The sequence below is a fragment of the Carassius auratus genome, chromosome 28, assembly GCF_003368295.1.
Source record: "Carassius auratus strain Wakin chromosome 28, ASM336829v1, whole genome shotgun sequence".
NCBI classification, from domain to species: Eukaryota; Metazoa; Chordata; class Actinopteri; order Cypriniformes; family Cyprinidae; genus Carassius; species Carassius auratus.
The window spans coordinates 15,576,528-15,593,873 of record NC_039270.1 but is presented as its reverse complement, the minus strand read 5'-3'; the positions used below and the strand labels follow the sequence as shown (position 1 = coordinate 15,593,873).

Here is a 17,346-nt window from a genome sequence, read left to right as displayed (position 1 = left end):
TTACCAAAAAGATAAAGAGCTAAAAGGACAAGCATGACTAAAAGCTAAAGCAAAAAGCACAATTTAATGGTGTCCTGAGCATTTAAACCAGGCTGTGGGACACCTCCCAAATGATGTCTTAACCAATTAGATATTGTCTTTGCTCGGGGCGCTGTATATTTCTCCTCCCTGTTCATAAATCATATGTTATCTTTTTCAATCACATTTTGGACATGATTCCTATAACAAGAATTTGATACATTTGACAAATAACTGATTGGTAGAAACTTTTCAAGCAAGAAGATTCAAACACACACATCCTAAACATGAATATGAACCCTTAAGCTATTCAATATTTATTAAAAATACATACACAATAAGTGATTAGAAACATGATAGTCAAATCGTCCCCTTGGAATTATAAAGTTCTATCTGCGTTCTGAGTAGTTTTGAGATATTGAGCTTTAAAGTTTTTGTGTTCCATAGACTTCTGTAGATAGAACCTTTTTGTTTTTTTTCAATAAAAAATCCCAAAATGTACACAACTTAAAATAAAACATCACATAATGTTAGTAAATTGTCACAGAATAAGAATATGGGAATAACTCAATTTTGACAAAAATGTCAGATAGAACCTTATAATTCCAAGGGGACGAAATGTGTAGGTTACATATATGATATGGAATTAAGCAACAGAATGATATTCGTTTAGAAATCTTTTTGAGATCTGTAAAAGACTGTTGCTGTGCCATTCTTTGACAAGCAATTTCAGTCTGGTTCTTTTAATCTAGGTGGGGGAAACTCAATCCAACAAACTTGTGATCATGATTACTGTCATGGATTTACATGTGATGGTCAGGCTGTGCATACTTGCCTCAAATTTGACAATCTCCTTTCCGAACTGTATTATCAATAATTGTTATTTTGTTCTAATGCTGAAAGCTGTTCAAGCTGCTAGTTAGTGGACTTGCTTCCGACTTGTTGTTCTAGGATTTGATTTACAACATCCTGTGTCTTGAGCCTTTCTGTTTAATTTGGTTCCTCATGTTTCAACCATGCTCTCGATTGAATCTTGAATTTGTCTGGTTCGCTCTGAAACCCTACATCATACTGATAACTACTGTAATCTTGCGTGCATATGCTTGCTTGCTTGCACCAAAAACAAGGGTTGTCTCAATAGATTGAACAGACAGATGCAAAACTAAGAAAAACAGATTAATCCCTCTTTCTCTTCTCAACGCTGTCAATGACAGAGCATCTCCATTGCACACACGATGCCTCATTTCTGCTGATATCAAAGCTGCTTTTTTGACTCAGGACATGGCCCCTGTTTCACACATGTTCAGGCTGAAGACTTGAGGCCTGAGCACCATTACAGCGTGTACCGATGATCACTTGAAATGACCAGAGCTGTCAGTCAGCTCCCAACCCCCCGCTTCATGAACTTTCGAGGTGTCTGCAACATTCACCTGGAGCACGGGCTTCAGAAACATACCGCAACAGATACAGTGATCATATAGAAATTGGCAGAAAGAGCCTTTATTAGAAAAATGAAACTTTGACTTATATACATGTTTTTACATCTTGTAACCCAGCACACGTCCTGCAACCACATCATATTGACATTTCACAAGTCACATATCAGACCTGTTCCTTTAATATGATCTACATACACATAGAAAAGCAGAGAACGAAAAAAAAAAAAAAAAACCCGAACACAATACTATGTTACAAATGAAATGTACTTTAGAGAGAACAGGAGATATGTTCAAACCGCCCCACTGAATTAGTACTTTCTCATGCAAGTTGCCAATAGCAGAAATTATTTCATCAATGCAAGTTTGTGTTAGCTTTATGTAAGCGATTATTTTTAACTTACATTAAAAAGTTTTTAAGACATTTCAGTACGATAATGTGATAATGCTTCATTATAAAATAACATTTAGGCAGCAGGTCACATGGTTTCAGTGATAAATAGGTTGTCACATGACAATCCCTACCCGCCCTAGTATAAAACACTGTTCTAAAATAATTTCTACTTTTAACCACAGAAAATATGAATGCAAAGCTCACAAGAGTGATTAGTTAAACAGGAAACACAAGTGACACTTTTCAAACAAATGTTTCTTTCCATTGCGAGTCCATTTTTACAGGGAAGGCAGCGTTCTTTTATCCTTTATTAAGTGCGAGTTTTCCAAGCAGCTCAAACTCAAACATCCAAACAACGAATTCAAAAAGTTACTTTTTGCTTCCTTTAGGTTCGATACTCACTAAATCAAGGTCTGTACTGTATTTTGATTTCCTATTAAAACAATTGAGCATTTAAAATATCCGTCACTGGAAATGCATTACAAAACTCAAATAGCTGAGTTTGTCTTTGAAACTCAAGGTGACTGAATAATCCTCATATTTTAGTCATTCAATGATAAAAAAAAATGGCATTGCTAAAAGAGCTGCATGACTGACAGTTTCTGTGTTGTTTTCAAGCTGCCATTTTTGCCCGGCAAACGTCTTCCTGAGGGTTATAAAGCAGCCTGAGAACGAAAGAGAGCGAGCTGCAGTCAACACAGTCATGCATGAGGACTCTCGCTCCTGTCTTTAGCCACCTGCCCCTTCTTACCGTACCTTGTGCAGCTCTGGCAGATGTAATTTGAGCTGAGGCGATTTCTCCTTGAAACTACCTTGTTGCGAACAGAGCCAATGATGCAGTGACAGTACAACAGCTTGCCTGGCAGCCGAAGAGGCCTGTTGTTCTTACTACACTGCACTTGGCAAAATATCAGTTTGGGAAAGAACGGATTTTAAATGGTGGATACAGAATTGACTTGGAAAGAGATCTGTTGTCATGTTAAGTAACGTCTCACATCCCTGCTTCCATTCTTCGCTTTTGATATTCTGCCCCGCGCAGTCATAAAACCTCGCCTCAAAGGGAAAGAAAATTGGGTCTTTATGTATATTTTAGCCTAATGGGTTTTTATAAAAGGCAAACGCGTGGCGATGGAGGCATCTCTGTTATCTGAAAAGACTTTTAAAGTGTAAATATTCAGCATACGGACTGAGCGCCGTTAGCCGCTGATCCAAAAACTCCCTCGCTTCATGATCCACAGATAAACGTACACAAACACACGTCTCTGCTAAAAGAAGTGGAGCGTAACAAGCGTGACGGACGAAAGGGATTAACCCTTAACTGGTGTTAAAGGTGTAATTGAGAAAGTACTTATTTTTTTCTGTGACTAAAAATCCTCATTTACTGACGTTTAAAAACTGAACTACGGTACTAGTCTAGCTCGTCTTATGGAAATAATCAGCATCTGAGCTACATTAAATTCACATTCGTGTACTATTCTATGAGAGATAAATAAAACCAAAAATATAATATAATAGATTTTTAATAAACTATGGTTGGCTTTTGCCTAGCCAAAAACTGCTACATAAAATAATCCCACACAGTTCCCAAACTGTATCCAGCTGCAATAAATACCTGACCTGCACTGTTCCATCCGACCGCCTCAGATAACCTTCAACACATACAGAACGATGAAGTAAAAAGTACATTTTGGTTTTCAAGATGTTTCTGTGTAAAAATCCCAGAAGTTTGGCGGCCTAAACAACACGCTATAGTGGCCACAGAGCTTTGGTTCATAAGTAGGATGGATTCGTATCCTGCAGTCTCACAACGGCTCATGTCTGTGAACCAAAGAGGCCAGTTCTCCTCACATCGATCTGTAGGCATGCTTGATCCAAGCTCACCTTCAAGTGGATTGACAGTATTTACTTAGAAAAAATCTGCTGCAATAGTTGTAGTCCCAACCCCCACCCCAGCCTCGAAATGTTCAAGCTTAAAAAACTGCAGGGCTACAATCCCTGATAACAAACTGCATGGAGACTTTGAGATCTCGGAAGGTGACATTTCAATGCAGACCTTGTGAGTGATGTCATTTTCTCGTACGTACGCTACAGAAAATGAGTGCTACCTGTACAGACCTGTGAAACCCACACAAAAAAAATATTGTTTACTCTGTATCTTCATAACGTTCATTAATTATTTGAGTATGAATTTACAAGCAATTTACAAGTGTCATATATTCAAAATAGTTCCCAAGTCTTTAAGGAATTAAAAAAGCTCTAATCTTACAGCAAACCATAGATAACAGAGAAAAAATCAAGAAGACGTCATATCTTTGGAGGGATAGCAGACCCGAAAAGGACTTTTTCTCTCTTTCTCTTTACAGGTTAATTCTGGCCATATATGTGACAGGTAAGATACAGAAAGCGCAGCTGGTGATGTTTTCACCTACCATTCGAGGAAGAGCAAGGATATTCACCTCGCCTCACAAAAGATACAATATCAATGCAGATGTGGCTCTGTGATTAATACTAGAGGCTAATACCTTGCTTATTTCCCAAAACAGCAGCTCTGCAATATGAATTATAGTTTGTTGTGTGTGTGTATATATATATATATATATATATATATATATATATATATATATATATATATATATATATATATATATTTGCACCCTGTTACAAATAATTTGTGATCATAACACCATAACAAAAACATAGAAAAAGTTACAATTGAGTTGCATGCCATTATTATAATTCATGTTCATGTAATCAAAATACATTTTTCTTAAAGACTGGGATTATTACAAGGGTGAAAAAATAACTGAAAAACAAGTTGTAAAGTGTAAAAACTATGTATGGCATATATGATTACAAGACCTTGATATTTTACATGTGCATACGCACATTAGCTTCTTAAAGCAGCACTTCATATGATGAATATGTTCATGATTATGACAGTGATGACATATTCAAGATAAGTGTATGGTGAATTATGTCACATTATTGGGGAAGTTCAAAGAAACCAAGTCTAATATGAGAGCGGAAGATGCTAGAGCAGTCGTACAACACGTTCATATCGACACACATCCTTTTTTCCAACAAATGTTGGAGTCGTAAACATAAATCTCATTTCAAAGATGGCTGAAAGATCCTCTCTCTAAATACACCTGCAATGGAAGTCCTCAGACGAACATAGCGGAGTGGAGGAAAACATGCCCAAATACAATGTTAATGTGCCTTAATGTGGTGTACAGAAAACATTACACAAAATGATACAGAACCATCCTGAGGTATTTGATCTAATAAGTGATTTGGCTATGTGTTCTGATTCACATTACATGGAGTTCATTGAGTGTGTCTGTACAGTATAAAGTTTAGTAATAGGTCTGCAGAACAAAAGGTCTTGCATGGTAGTCCTCAATGCAAATAGCGTGTTGATCGTGTTACGGACTGCGACAGAAAACCAATGCTCTAGCTCAGACTTCAAGCTTCACACGCGGTCATCGTTACACTTACTGAGTGGATCGCAACAGCAAAGGGAGGCTCCGCTAAACTACAGTAAACAACAGTCTTCGACGGATGATGATTCGGTTTCACAGTGTACAGTGACAGGATGGAAGTATCGAACAAAATAAACGTGAGACAAACTTCCATCGCAAAAACTTCCCCACAATCTGGAAATGGAGGATCAATACAATATTCCCAGTCAAACAACCTACAGGTCAAGTTTTCATTGCACAGATGACCACCTCAGCTGTTGAAAGAAATCACCTTAATGGAAGTATATCTTCAACTGAAATAAGACCATAAAAGAAACACACATGCAAAAGAAATCTATTCCTGACAGTATTATAGAAGTTCTGTTTATAAAGCAGAGGTGGGTGGTTAACTAATGATCATTGTGCTACCAAATAAGATAGAGAAGAATCTAAATTCTAAATAGGGATTAGAATGCCAAAAATCCCAAGTCTATAGTAATAAATGCAAAAATGTAATCGCTGAGTGCCATGGATGATATATCCTTGCTTGCCTTAAGATCAGGAACTATTCCAGCCACAGTCCATCAGATACATATACGCTCTTGTCACATGCAATGTGGGGCCAAATACTTGAAACCCCACCATAGGATCTGCTTCAAGTCGGACTTGAAGCCGCACATCTGTCCTAGCACTTAACGTTTCGAGTACACACTAGCGCTAGGCCAAGTGTTGGGGATAATGAACAACTTCCATGCCAGATCACATTTTATTAGCTTACACTTGACTAACTGTCTTTCTGCAGATTCCTGCCCAGAAGTCATTTTAAAATGCTGAAAACCTCTAGAAAGCTCTCGTATAAGAGGAGCGATATCTCGGTTACTTTGTAGATGTAGGTGACTGTGGCATTCTAAGTGAGTAAATAGTTCAACTACACAAAAAAGCATTAAACATCTGACTCGAGACTAGGAATTTTCTTATACACTCGTCTATTGCTAAACTGCGAAGAATTGAGAACCCGGGGAGCTGAGTATGCACTAGTTTTGTTGGCTACATAAGGCATTACATGCTCTGAAATGTACATGTCATTGGGTATTCGACCATCCCTGGAACAGTATGAAGTGGTGGACTTCTCGGATGACCTCAGATTGTTCTCGTTCCTAGCTTTGATGGGAGCCAACTGTTTGTAAATGTCAGAGGAGCTCCTGCCGTGGACCAAGCGAGTGTCATCCCGTACAGATTGCATGAAGGGGTTGTCCGAGGGGTGATCGGGGTAAAGTGATTTACTACGCTTGCTTTCCTCCAGGTTTCGGTTAAAGAGCATGGACCTGCTGCCAAATAGTTTGTCAGCCTTAATGTTAAACATGTTTGCATAAGGGCTGTCCTCCAGGAAGCGGTCCTTCTCTTTTAGGCTGACGCTCCGCGCCGGCCGGTTCGGGTCAATTTCTTTGGGCTTCTCAAGCATGATATTGTCAAAGGAGTGCTGACGGCTAAGCCTCAGTCTGTTCCTCCTCTGCACATGTGGCCCATCCGTCTGAGGCCAGTATTGGCTAAACATGTCATCGTGGTGCATGCTAGGGCTGATCATGGCTTCCTGCAGCATCTGGTCTTCACTTATGTCATACAGGTTGCCCATGTGGAGGCATGCCTCGCACCGGTTATACGGCGAGCGTAGGCCGGCGTACGGCCCCGTACCGTAGTTGGTCACCTTCGAAAGACAGCTCCGGCAATGAGTCTGTTTGAACCGGTCGTTGCTTTCGTGAGAACTGAGGTTCTTCTCTTTCATGTTGTAGTGTTTGTTGTAGACATTGTCCGGCAGAAGGTCCGAGTCGCCTTGATGGAGGGGGCTGCTGTTGAGATGGATGATGGGCTGGTCACATTTCCTGTAATTGTCGTTGTGGTCTGAATAAATTTCGCCGAAATCCAAATCGTCAGTTGTTAGGCCTCTGCCTTCCCTGTAGTGTTGTGGCTCTGAGTGCAGACTCAGCTCCCGGTCAGAGTCTATGGTGTAGATTTTCTCCCGGCCCGTTCCGCCCTGCTTATTTTTTAAGTAGGACAGCTCTACTTCGCTGCAATCCCTAGGGTATTTTGACGTCATCGATCTTTTTTTTAAGTTATCCTTGGGCTTCAGGTGCTTGTTATTGTCTGGATCCTTGTAGGAGGTGGCCCTGCTTGAGCAGTCGGAGATATCCGAGTGTGCTGTGTCCTCTGGCAGGTATCTCTGACTCTTCATGGACAAACGGGGGTCTAGGGTTTCAGGCCCCTGTGTTTGACGCAAAGTATCCACAGATTTCTTCCACAGAGCTCGGGGTTTTGCATTGGTCTGGGCTGTGTCTGCGCTCACCGCCACCTCTACGGTATTAGGGTTTGATTCATTGAGGGTGAGGGGATGCTGACCTTGGAAGATGTAGTTGTTTAGATGGTCCTTGTGGCGGTTGGCCAGATATGCCTGCAAGTCGCTGGAGTCTCCGTAGATGTCCTTTTGGGCATAGCTACGGTTGTCAGTGTAGATAAAGTTCCCTTTCTCTGCCATCATGTCCATGATCATGGGGCTTGCCGAATGCATGAACTCACCGCCACGTTTAGGAGAGTTGATCCTGGAGCCGCTGAGGTTGGTCATATTAGTCATCTGCTTGGCGGACTTGATAAGCTTGAGCATGTTGGACTGTGGACTGAAGTCCAAATCAGATGACTTTTTCTTCATGTCGATGTGAACGCCATGAATGCAACTCCATATACCCTACAGAAAAAATAAATAAAATCAAGCTCAATATTCATACATTAACTATGATGTCTGTGACTTGCAAATGTACCAATCAGTGATATCAAAAAGCACAAGTTTTGAATTAGGGCATAGATAAAGCCTGTGACACAGATGCAGTCAAATATAAGAACAAATTGCCAAGGGATTTATTTTGAAAGGCATATTTTCGTTTAAAAATGATCCCCTCCTCTTACTATCTCTGAGAATCTCTTTTTTTACCAGTAAACATTTTATTAATTACGCTTGAGTTCTCCAACAACAGCATTTTATTACCTTAAAGATGCTAATCAGAGGCACCATATTCTCACACTGATAGCACGTACACAAACCCATCGGGGGATCAAAACTAAACTAAGACATACTGAGCTTTTGGCTGTGCTAGAGATCATGCTGGCTGTCAAAACAGACTGCTGCGCTGTCATTTTAAGCTCCCTGGCCATGGAGAGGGTGGTCGAAAATCACATTTTTGAAAAACTTTTTCTTTCATACACTTCCCATGTCAGGATAAAGACTGAGCTCAAACACTAACTGGATTACCACTGACACTCTCAGAAGCCAGGTTGAGTGATTTTGGCTGTCCCTACTGTCAAGACTGAGGACTGATAACTGTTAGGGCGATCCAATTCAGCAAACACCAAAACTAGGGGTCTTCAACAGTGGATTCACAAACCTCTAGGTGGTCTGATTCAGGTCAGCCAAGTATTGCTTGTTCTAAAAAAAAACATTCTCCCTCATTTGTCCCTAATTTGTTTATGCCTTTAATACTACTGTATATGCATATGACTACAGACCTGGCTTAGATTGCACTAAATACATTTTATACATGTAACAGGGAGTCCTCCCGATATTTTATGTCCAGGTATGGCAGATTGTCTTAACGGAAGCCTTACCCTGCTGATGGTGAAGAGCAGGCCTGGTTTGCCCGAGCAGACACCAGTGAAGCAGTATCTGAGTCTCCAGTAGAACAGGTGCTCCCAGACAAAGGTAATGAGGCTGAGACCCATGGCGGTCGCAAGCATGTAGAACACTCCAGCCATGTTGTCCACATCCAGCTGGCTGCTCATTACCTCGTTCTTCTCATTGTGGCAGATCCCAGTCAGCCACTGAGCCTCCAACTCCTCCATCTCACCTGAAGAAAGACGCACACGCCCAGGTCCACGTCATCAATCAGCTCTGTCTCCCAATTCATGTACACATCAGTGGGCCACAGTACTACCGTCCACAGACATATCCTCCTGTTCCAGATGTCCCCACGCACTAACATGTCAAAATGAGGATCAGTAAAATTATACACTCAAGTTTTAGCCATATGTTAGCACCATCTGAGACTTTTTTCTCTTTCTCTACAAGGTACAGCTGCTAGGGGGGATAATTCTGTCATTTTTCATACTCGGAGTATAGCACTTCTTTGAAGCACAGCTTATAGTATGGACAGAGAGAGAAATACTGCAGACGTCTATGAAGGAAGATCCCTGAACTAAAATTATGGACATTGCTGCATGAACGCAACACATTCTAGTTTTGGCTTTAATACAAGCATACAATATCTTTAGGGTAGACATTTACATTTAGTCATTAAACAGACACTTTTAAAGTGACTTACAAATAAAGAACAGACATATTTTCAACATAAAGACAGTGGCACACATAAGTATGAATATAAGTCAGACACATAATGTGCCCATGTTTTCTTAAAAGAAAATGGATGTAGATGTCCCATTTATCACATCTTTCATGATATAATAATACTAATATAGTAATATTAATTAACTACATGTACTCATTATTCTATGAAAGCATATGGGTAGAAAAAATCATTTTGAAATGTAACATGCAAAATCACAATGCAATATGTAAAATAGCAATGTATTTCTGTATACATATGTGCAACATTTAGTGCAAAATTAAATGATATATTTCCATTTGCCATTTTCCCTAAATGCATTTAGACTTATGGGTAGGACACATGGGATTGCATTTTCATTGTGATACCACATGATAAAGCAAAATTCAGTGTGATTTTCAACATGCATTCTGAGCCAAATGTGCAGCAAAAGGGTAGCAAAATGGTGATTTAAATGTATTTTACTTTAATGACACCTACACTTAAGGCGTTTCAATTGCCTTTTCAATAAATAACCCCTTGATAATGTAGTTTAAGTCAATGTGGATTTGAAAATGCAATAATGCGTTCCAAGCTGATCATGTTCCCAACTTGTCAATCATTTTATCAAAGCGGTGCTCGGCAACAAGATGCACAATAGGTCAATATTCCCCATTAACCAAACACTGCTTCAACATCTTTCACTGTTTTACACTCCAGTTGATGCACAGAAGCAAACAGACAGTACAATTCTACACGTTTACCTGTTTACTACCATACTTTATTCTTCTCCTATAATGCATCGCATGTCCCCAAACACCTAAGCATTGCAGGCATCGCACATCTCCCTCTGCACATCGAGTGATGAACGTAAGCAAATTCTACGTAGTGCATGTTGCGTGGCACCTAAACTTCATGCGCCTGCCACAAGAGCTCTCACAGTTTACAGCCACCGGATACTGGTGATTGATGCCCTTGACTTCTAATATTAAGTTATCTCCCTTTGGTTGTGGCATGTTCTGTGACAGCTGTGTCTAGATCTGTCTGGTGAAGTGTCATCTGGGGCAGGCAGGAGAAGCAGCATTTTCTGTAGGTCATGGGCATCAATCGTAATGTAAACAGACTGAGGGGTCTTAAGGCACCCGGGAAACTTAGGTTCCAAGGGACGTGCACTCTATTATGGGTTAGAAGAGAGGAAGGTAACACCCTGTCTACATCAGATGCGAGCGGCACAATAAATAAAACGATGCAAACGAAACAATCAGCGATGCTGTCTATGTCGGGATGCGACACAACAACTGTTGCATCCATTGTAACCATGTTGTAAGGTGGCAAACAAATAAGTGTACTGACCTATTTTGCGTCTTGTTGCTGTGCCCCGCCTTCATATAACGATTGACAGTTTAGGGCCTGATCGGCTCGGAATGCATTTTCAGATCCACATTGACTTATTTGGGTATTTAATGAAAAAGCAATTCAAACCAAATTCAAATATAGAATAAAAAAAAGAAAAAGACACTTAAATCACCATTTTTGCTACCATTTTGTTTCACATTTGGCTCAGAATGCACACTGAATTCACACTGAATTTTGCTACAATTATCATGTGGTATCACAATGAAAATGCAACCCCATGTGTCCTACCCATACGTTTAAATGCATTTAGGAAAAACAGCATTAAAATTTTAATTTTACTACAGTTTTTGATTGGAAATGTTAAACAATTTGTTATTTATAAAATGCACTGCTGCCAGGTATGCAAGCACTTACCATCTCCAATAATAGCCAAAATGGCCAGATCCACCGAGCGCTTCCAGGCTGACCCTTTCTGCAGCGCAATGCCATAGCCAGTGGTAGCAAAGATATAGCCACTACCAATGGTCACTAGTTTACAGCCCTCATCCCTTCCGGCCATGTAGTTCAGCACAGCTGCGTCATATATGAAGGCATCAAGTTTCCTGGTGAAGGGAAAGAGCACAGACACTGTTCAGATGCAAATAGGGAGGTTAAATATTATGAGTCATTCTCATGCCTTAACAGCACTGCCATGTCACCAAAAGCCTCCAATGAATCATAACACATTTTAACTTTACAGCAATGATGCAGACGCAGTCACAAGCTTAAGGTGAGAGACAGCAATGGGTGCGATTACACCAGAAGCAAACAGAGAGTGAAAAACAGAGCAATAAAAGCTATTTGACTGACTTCAGCCTAATGTTTAATGCAAGGGGTTGTCAAAATGGTGTCTGCAAAATGGAGCAGAAAAGTTTATAATTTTTTGTATTTTTATTTTTTACATATACAGAATAGTTTGTTTATATAAACCTACATCTCGCTATTTCTGTCTTTAATTTTCTCTTTGGTGCTTGTGAGGCTCTTCTTTGGAATAATATTTGTTCTGAGAAGTGAAGCAAATTTTAATTTAAAAAAATCTGCATATTAAGTAGAAACACAATATGCACAATATTAACTATATAAATATATAAACTACATAAATATATTATGGTTTTTATTTTATTTTAGTGTTTTAATTAATTTTATTTAATACAAACAAATTTGAATAGTTTTGATTTCAGTTGACAGTAACACATCTGGAAAAAGACTGAAATGTAATATTATAAACTAAACTGCACCTCCCCCATTATGGTCACAACTGGAAAGAGTATTATGGGTGAAAGCAAAAAAAAAGATACTGTAAAACCTCAGTTGCAACATAAGGAAATTTGTGCTTCTTTATTAGACAGCCATATATGACCAGCTCATGATCTAAATCTAGTACGATCTCTGAAATTTGTCTCAAACAGTGCACCCGACTTTAGACCCCACCTAAAAACTATTTTGAGCAACGGTGAGCTGCTTGTCAAACTGGATCTCTCTGTTGAAAAAGCCTTTGTCTAAGACTCATTAGTCTGCTTGTCTGACATTTCAAGAATGTCAAATGTAACTCAGGGATCGCGCTGACATCCAGTAGATTTGCTCAATGATTATTTTGATGGTGAGATGGTGGATCTGCAGTGTATAGAGACATGCCAAGCTGCGAGAAATGATGCTGTGCACTTGCAAAAGAAATAATCTACGCTTTATTGATATACTGTAAGGTAATTTAATAGTGTGCTTGTGCTGTGCCCATCTGCCAATATACAAAGACAAAGTCTTGCTGCAGTTCAGAGAGATAGTGAAAGCTGTTTAATATTACTTGTGCTGATCTGCTGCACTTCTTTCACTGAACAGTACCTTATAATATTCAGTATTATGGCAGTATTAACTGTATTTCAATTATGCGAAGCTGAAAAAAAAAAAAAAAAGGAACTAGGGCTATTTACATGGCAGCAAAAACAATGACTCATTCACTTATTCACCCATTCTGCTCAGACTGACCAGATAAACACAGTGCGGGACGGTGTGAATTACATACCCCGTCTTCAAGCTGACTAGCGCGTCGTTCACCCCCGACTGATGGTACTTCACCATGTACTGGTGCATGTCGGGGTAGTTCTTACGAATGTTTCTCTCTGTGCTCCCGTTAGGAACCGTTCCAAAGCGGAAAGGAGGGGAGTAGGAGTAGGGACTCTGAAACTGCAAAGTTAAAAAAACCAAAATAAAATGATCAATAAAAGCACAGCAGGAAATCAAATGCTTCCATGGCTATAAATACAAATGATAAAAAACTTGAACATTGAGTTTTATCACTCACACTCATAAAATGACTGCTTCTAATAAGAACCAAAAGTGTTTTACAACACAAATCTTTTGATTTTACATAGAAACCATATCATACAGTTACTATAAGAAATGTTAAATATCTAAAAAGACAACTCTAGTTTTTCAGATTTAATATTGTGAAACATCTTGTATGAGATCATTGTACACTAAATGGAGTATTAAAGCAATATTTGAGAGGAGTTTGTTAATCTAATCCTGCCAATCATAATGCAAGCATTTCTAACAGCTGCTTGCTTTTTTGATCAATTGGCTCAGATAAGAAGCAGTTAGCCAGTAGACTGGACATGTTTTTGAATGTGTTTGTGTGTTGACTACTTGACCAGAGTTGTGGCTCTATTCTGAGTGCAGGCCCCGGGCTTCATTTTAAGTTATTTCCTCTTGCTCTTCATATCTTCTTTTTCCTCAAGTCCATATAATACATGAATTCAACTTTCCTTTTGACTTCTATTTCAGAGAACGGACATTGCATGTCTTATTATACCATTTATTCTCCAGTACATGCCAAACAGTGACCTTTTTGTCTGGAACAAGTAGCTGAGGAGCTCTTCTCGAGCCAGTCTACACCTGCTGCTCTCTTGCCAATGTACACTTTCAACGTGCTTGACTCAGTATGGTTATTCATTTTCACAGGGCAGCCATATTTCTATGAATAGCCAAAAAAAAAAAAAATATATATATATATATATATATATTGGGGAATCGGGAAGAATACACAGTCATACATATATCCTTATCTGGACTTGTACAGAAGCACAATTCTCTGGATTCTGTGGATGAAATTGTGCATCACAACACCACACCATTCTCAAATGCTGAGCTTACAGTAAAACACCAACAAAAAGTCCCATGACAGCTGAACAAGACAAATTATTCTGCTTTAATAGAGCTCATCGCTACATAAGAAAGTTCACAATCTATGTGAAATAGCTTTAGGCTTTATTCATGATTGAAGAGATTATTTTCAAACAGGATATTTTTCACTTGCCAGGATTGGCTACTAGTTAAGATTGTCACTTGTTTTGCCATATTTTTGACTATTATTCTAAATTTTTATACCACAACTACTTAAACAGGCCTTTAATTAATGGTAATACCTGAAAATATTATTCTATTCTATTCTATTCTTTTATATAGGCCATCTGTAATCTTTATTCTTCTGTTTTTCTCTTCACAGACTAGTTCTGCAACTCAATGCATAGTCCTTTTTAAACCTTCCAAGCACCCAAATGATTTTAAAGAAGGCTCAAGCTTATTGTCATTCAACACTCACAGCAGCATGCTGGTGTGAAAAGGATTCTCATGAAAAACTTTGTGCATTCTCTCTCTGAAATAAATACTAATCAGTTGTGAAGACTTTGTTTTCATGTAAAGGAGGAGCACTTGTTAGTCTTGGATACGAGTCTCATGAACAAAACATCAAGCCTGCAACGTAAACCCTGCAGACTGCAGTAAATACCCAGCAGAGACTGCAACGTCTTACCAAAGGTCAAAGCACTTTGTTGCACTAGATCGAAACCACTGTGCTGCCATCAGTGGCCAAGCTGTCATTAGATCTTTAGGACACACACACACACACACACTTTACCACATAATCTATCAATAAATATCCTTACATGAGCTAAACGCAAGAACTTTAATATTGTGAAATATTTTTATAATTAAATATAATTATGTTCTATTTTAATATATTTCAAAATGTAATTTATTCCTTTGATATTAAAGCTGAAATTTGAAGCAGCCATTATTCTACTCTTCAATGTCACACGATCCTCCAGAAATCATCTTAATATGCTAATTTGCAGCACAAGAAGCCTTTCCTAGTATCATTCTAAATGATGAAAACAGTTGTGCTACTTGATATTTTTTTGTGTAAATCATGATAAATCTTGATGAACAGACATTTATTTCAGTAAATATTTCTGAACATGAAAATATTTTGCTCTCCCTTTGATTAAGGTATTGCATTCTTGCGGAATAAAACTTTTAATTTCTTAATAAATAAATAAATAAATAAATAAACAAACAAAAATGTGAACAATAGTGTATAAATATTGTTTTACCTTTTTGTCACTTAGACCTGTCACCTGGTCCACAAATTCCTCCTGGATCATGAAAGCAGCCAGGTTGGCAGTGTAACTGGCCAGGAAGATGACAGCGAAGAAGGCCCAGATGGACACTATGAATTTACTGGTAGTGCCTTTGGGGTTTTGCACGGGCACAGAGTTGTTAAATACCAGGCCCCACAACAGCCAGACTGCTTTGCCCATGGTGAAGGATGGTCCGTGGGGGTCTGCAGAAGATGCGTTTTCATTAACATCCTTCATTCGTGCCAAAGCCTTTCTCAGTTCTTTCATTTCAGATATAACATAATCTCCCTTCTTCACGGTCATTAGAGCACTTGCACAGAATAAAGCCAAAGTACAGCGCCCTGCTGCTCAGCTGTTAATCTTCATATTCTCGAACAGTTCACCGGCCTTTTGTTTTCATATAAGTGAAACTGCATGCAAGACATCACGATAAATACTCAGAAGTAAGCCTAGAACGATTCCTTTGTAAGGTGGCTGTAGAAATAGACAGCTGATTTATCTTTAGATTGCTTTGACGTGCCTCCCTTTTGAAAATCGAAGCTTTAAATGAGTCGCCTAACAAGAGAAGAAATGCTTTTTAGTGCCACAACACAAAGGCACTCCAAATGAGGCTACATGAATTAAATCTGATCCACTTGAATCCAATGAAAATGAATTGAACTTTATTGAACTAACTCCGAGCCCGAAACCACTCAGCACCCAAATTAAGTATAAATTAAGCCTTAATGTTTTGCAAAAGAACAAGGGGCTATCAGAGCAGGGCAAGGATTTACTAGTGTGTCTAAAACTGAAAGACCGACTGCACTGCAGGGAAACGGAGGAGGAACCGTGGAGGGAGAGAGGGAGTGAGTGAGTAGCTGAGAGTGCTAGTTACGTACCTTTGCCCTGAGCTAGGTTCCTGTTGAAACCCAGGGGGCTGATATACTCAAACATGAAGACAGCCATCGCAGTCACCAGCAACAGCATCACAAACATCATCACCCACACAGACGCGCTGAAGGGCTCTGCAGCGAAGAAGGAGTGAGAGACAGGTAGATCGGGGGAAAAAAATCACAGTCAGCGACTATCATCCAGGCATTCTGCTTGATGTGTGACTATAGACAAGCTGAAGAGATTAAAGAGCTTTACCGTGGGAAGCAAATGCCAAACTGGCAAGTGTCCATTGGGGAACTTTCTCAGACCCAGTAATTATTGGCCTTATGCTAATTAAATAATGGCTTGCTGATCTAGTGCCATCAAGCATAGAGGAGCACTCAGGGTGCTATGAATCTAAAAGAGGCCCACTTTAGCCGATTTGTGGGCAACTCTATCGGATCTGGGGTCTGATTGGCGGAAAGACTTCAATATTTTGACAGGTGGAAATAAGACGATCGTTGGGAAAACAGCTGCTGTGCCCTGCAGATAGTTACCTAAAAACGCTGATGGGGAGACGGTTCCGTTGCTACGGGATACCATCACACTAATCCCCGTTTCCACGAAGGGGACAGAGAAATCGATGACCTCTGAGCGCTCCTCATTGATTGTCAGGGAGCCCACGGCCATGACTGCTTTTTTGTTCACCACCTGTTGAAGGAGACAAGATGACACAGGGGTTTAGTTAAGCTGCAGAGTTTATATTCAGGACACCTGGGATATTTCGATTCATTTTTGTAGCCAAATGAAACTTGTGTTCCAGCGTTTCGCTCTCTCTGGATCCAAATTGAACAAATATGTAGTTCCTTTCCCCAATTTCACATTTGATTGCTATCAGGCTTTGACTGCTATAAAATGACTTCCAGTGGAGAGCATGAGAGAGAGAGGGAGAACAAAACTTTCTTCAATCTAACCTTTGTTTAGCTCCGTAAATGGACAAGCAGCATTCAA

General features: G+C 39.5%; 1 protein-coding gene across 4 annotated transcripts in view; it reads right to left on the bottom strand.

Moving 5' to 3' along the window:
• Positions 1 to 4,509: 4,509 nt before the first annotated feature.
• The window catches only part of grin2aa (glutamate receptor, ionotropic, N-methyl D-aspartate 2A, a), a 143,229-nt gene continuing 130,392 nt past the window's right edge, over positions 4,510 to 17,346 (bottom strand). For 3 of the 4 annotated variants that reach the window (XM_026208159.1, XM_026208160.1, XM_026208158.1), the window contains 7 exons: positions 16,893 to 17,046; positions 16,362 to 16,487; positions 15,457 to 15,686; positions 13,089 to 13,249; positions 11,444 to 11,631; positions 8,961 to 9,199; positions 6,253 to 8,046 (listed from right to left, as the gene is read on the bottom strand). In XM_026208159.1, the coding sequence (XP_026063944.1) occupies positions 6,253 to 8,046; positions 8,961 to 9,199; positions 11,444 to 11,631; positions 13,089 to 13,249; positions 15,457 to 15,686; positions 16,362 to 16,487; positions 16,893 to 17,046 (2,892 nt within the window). Of the gene's footprint in view, positions 8,047 to 8,960; positions 9,200 to 11,443; positions 11,632 to 13,088; positions 13,250 to 15,456; positions 15,687 to 16,361; positions 16,488 to 16,892; positions 17,047 to 17,346 lie in introns of all 4 variants that reach the window. The other variant, XM_026208161.1, reaches the window with a different exon arrangement.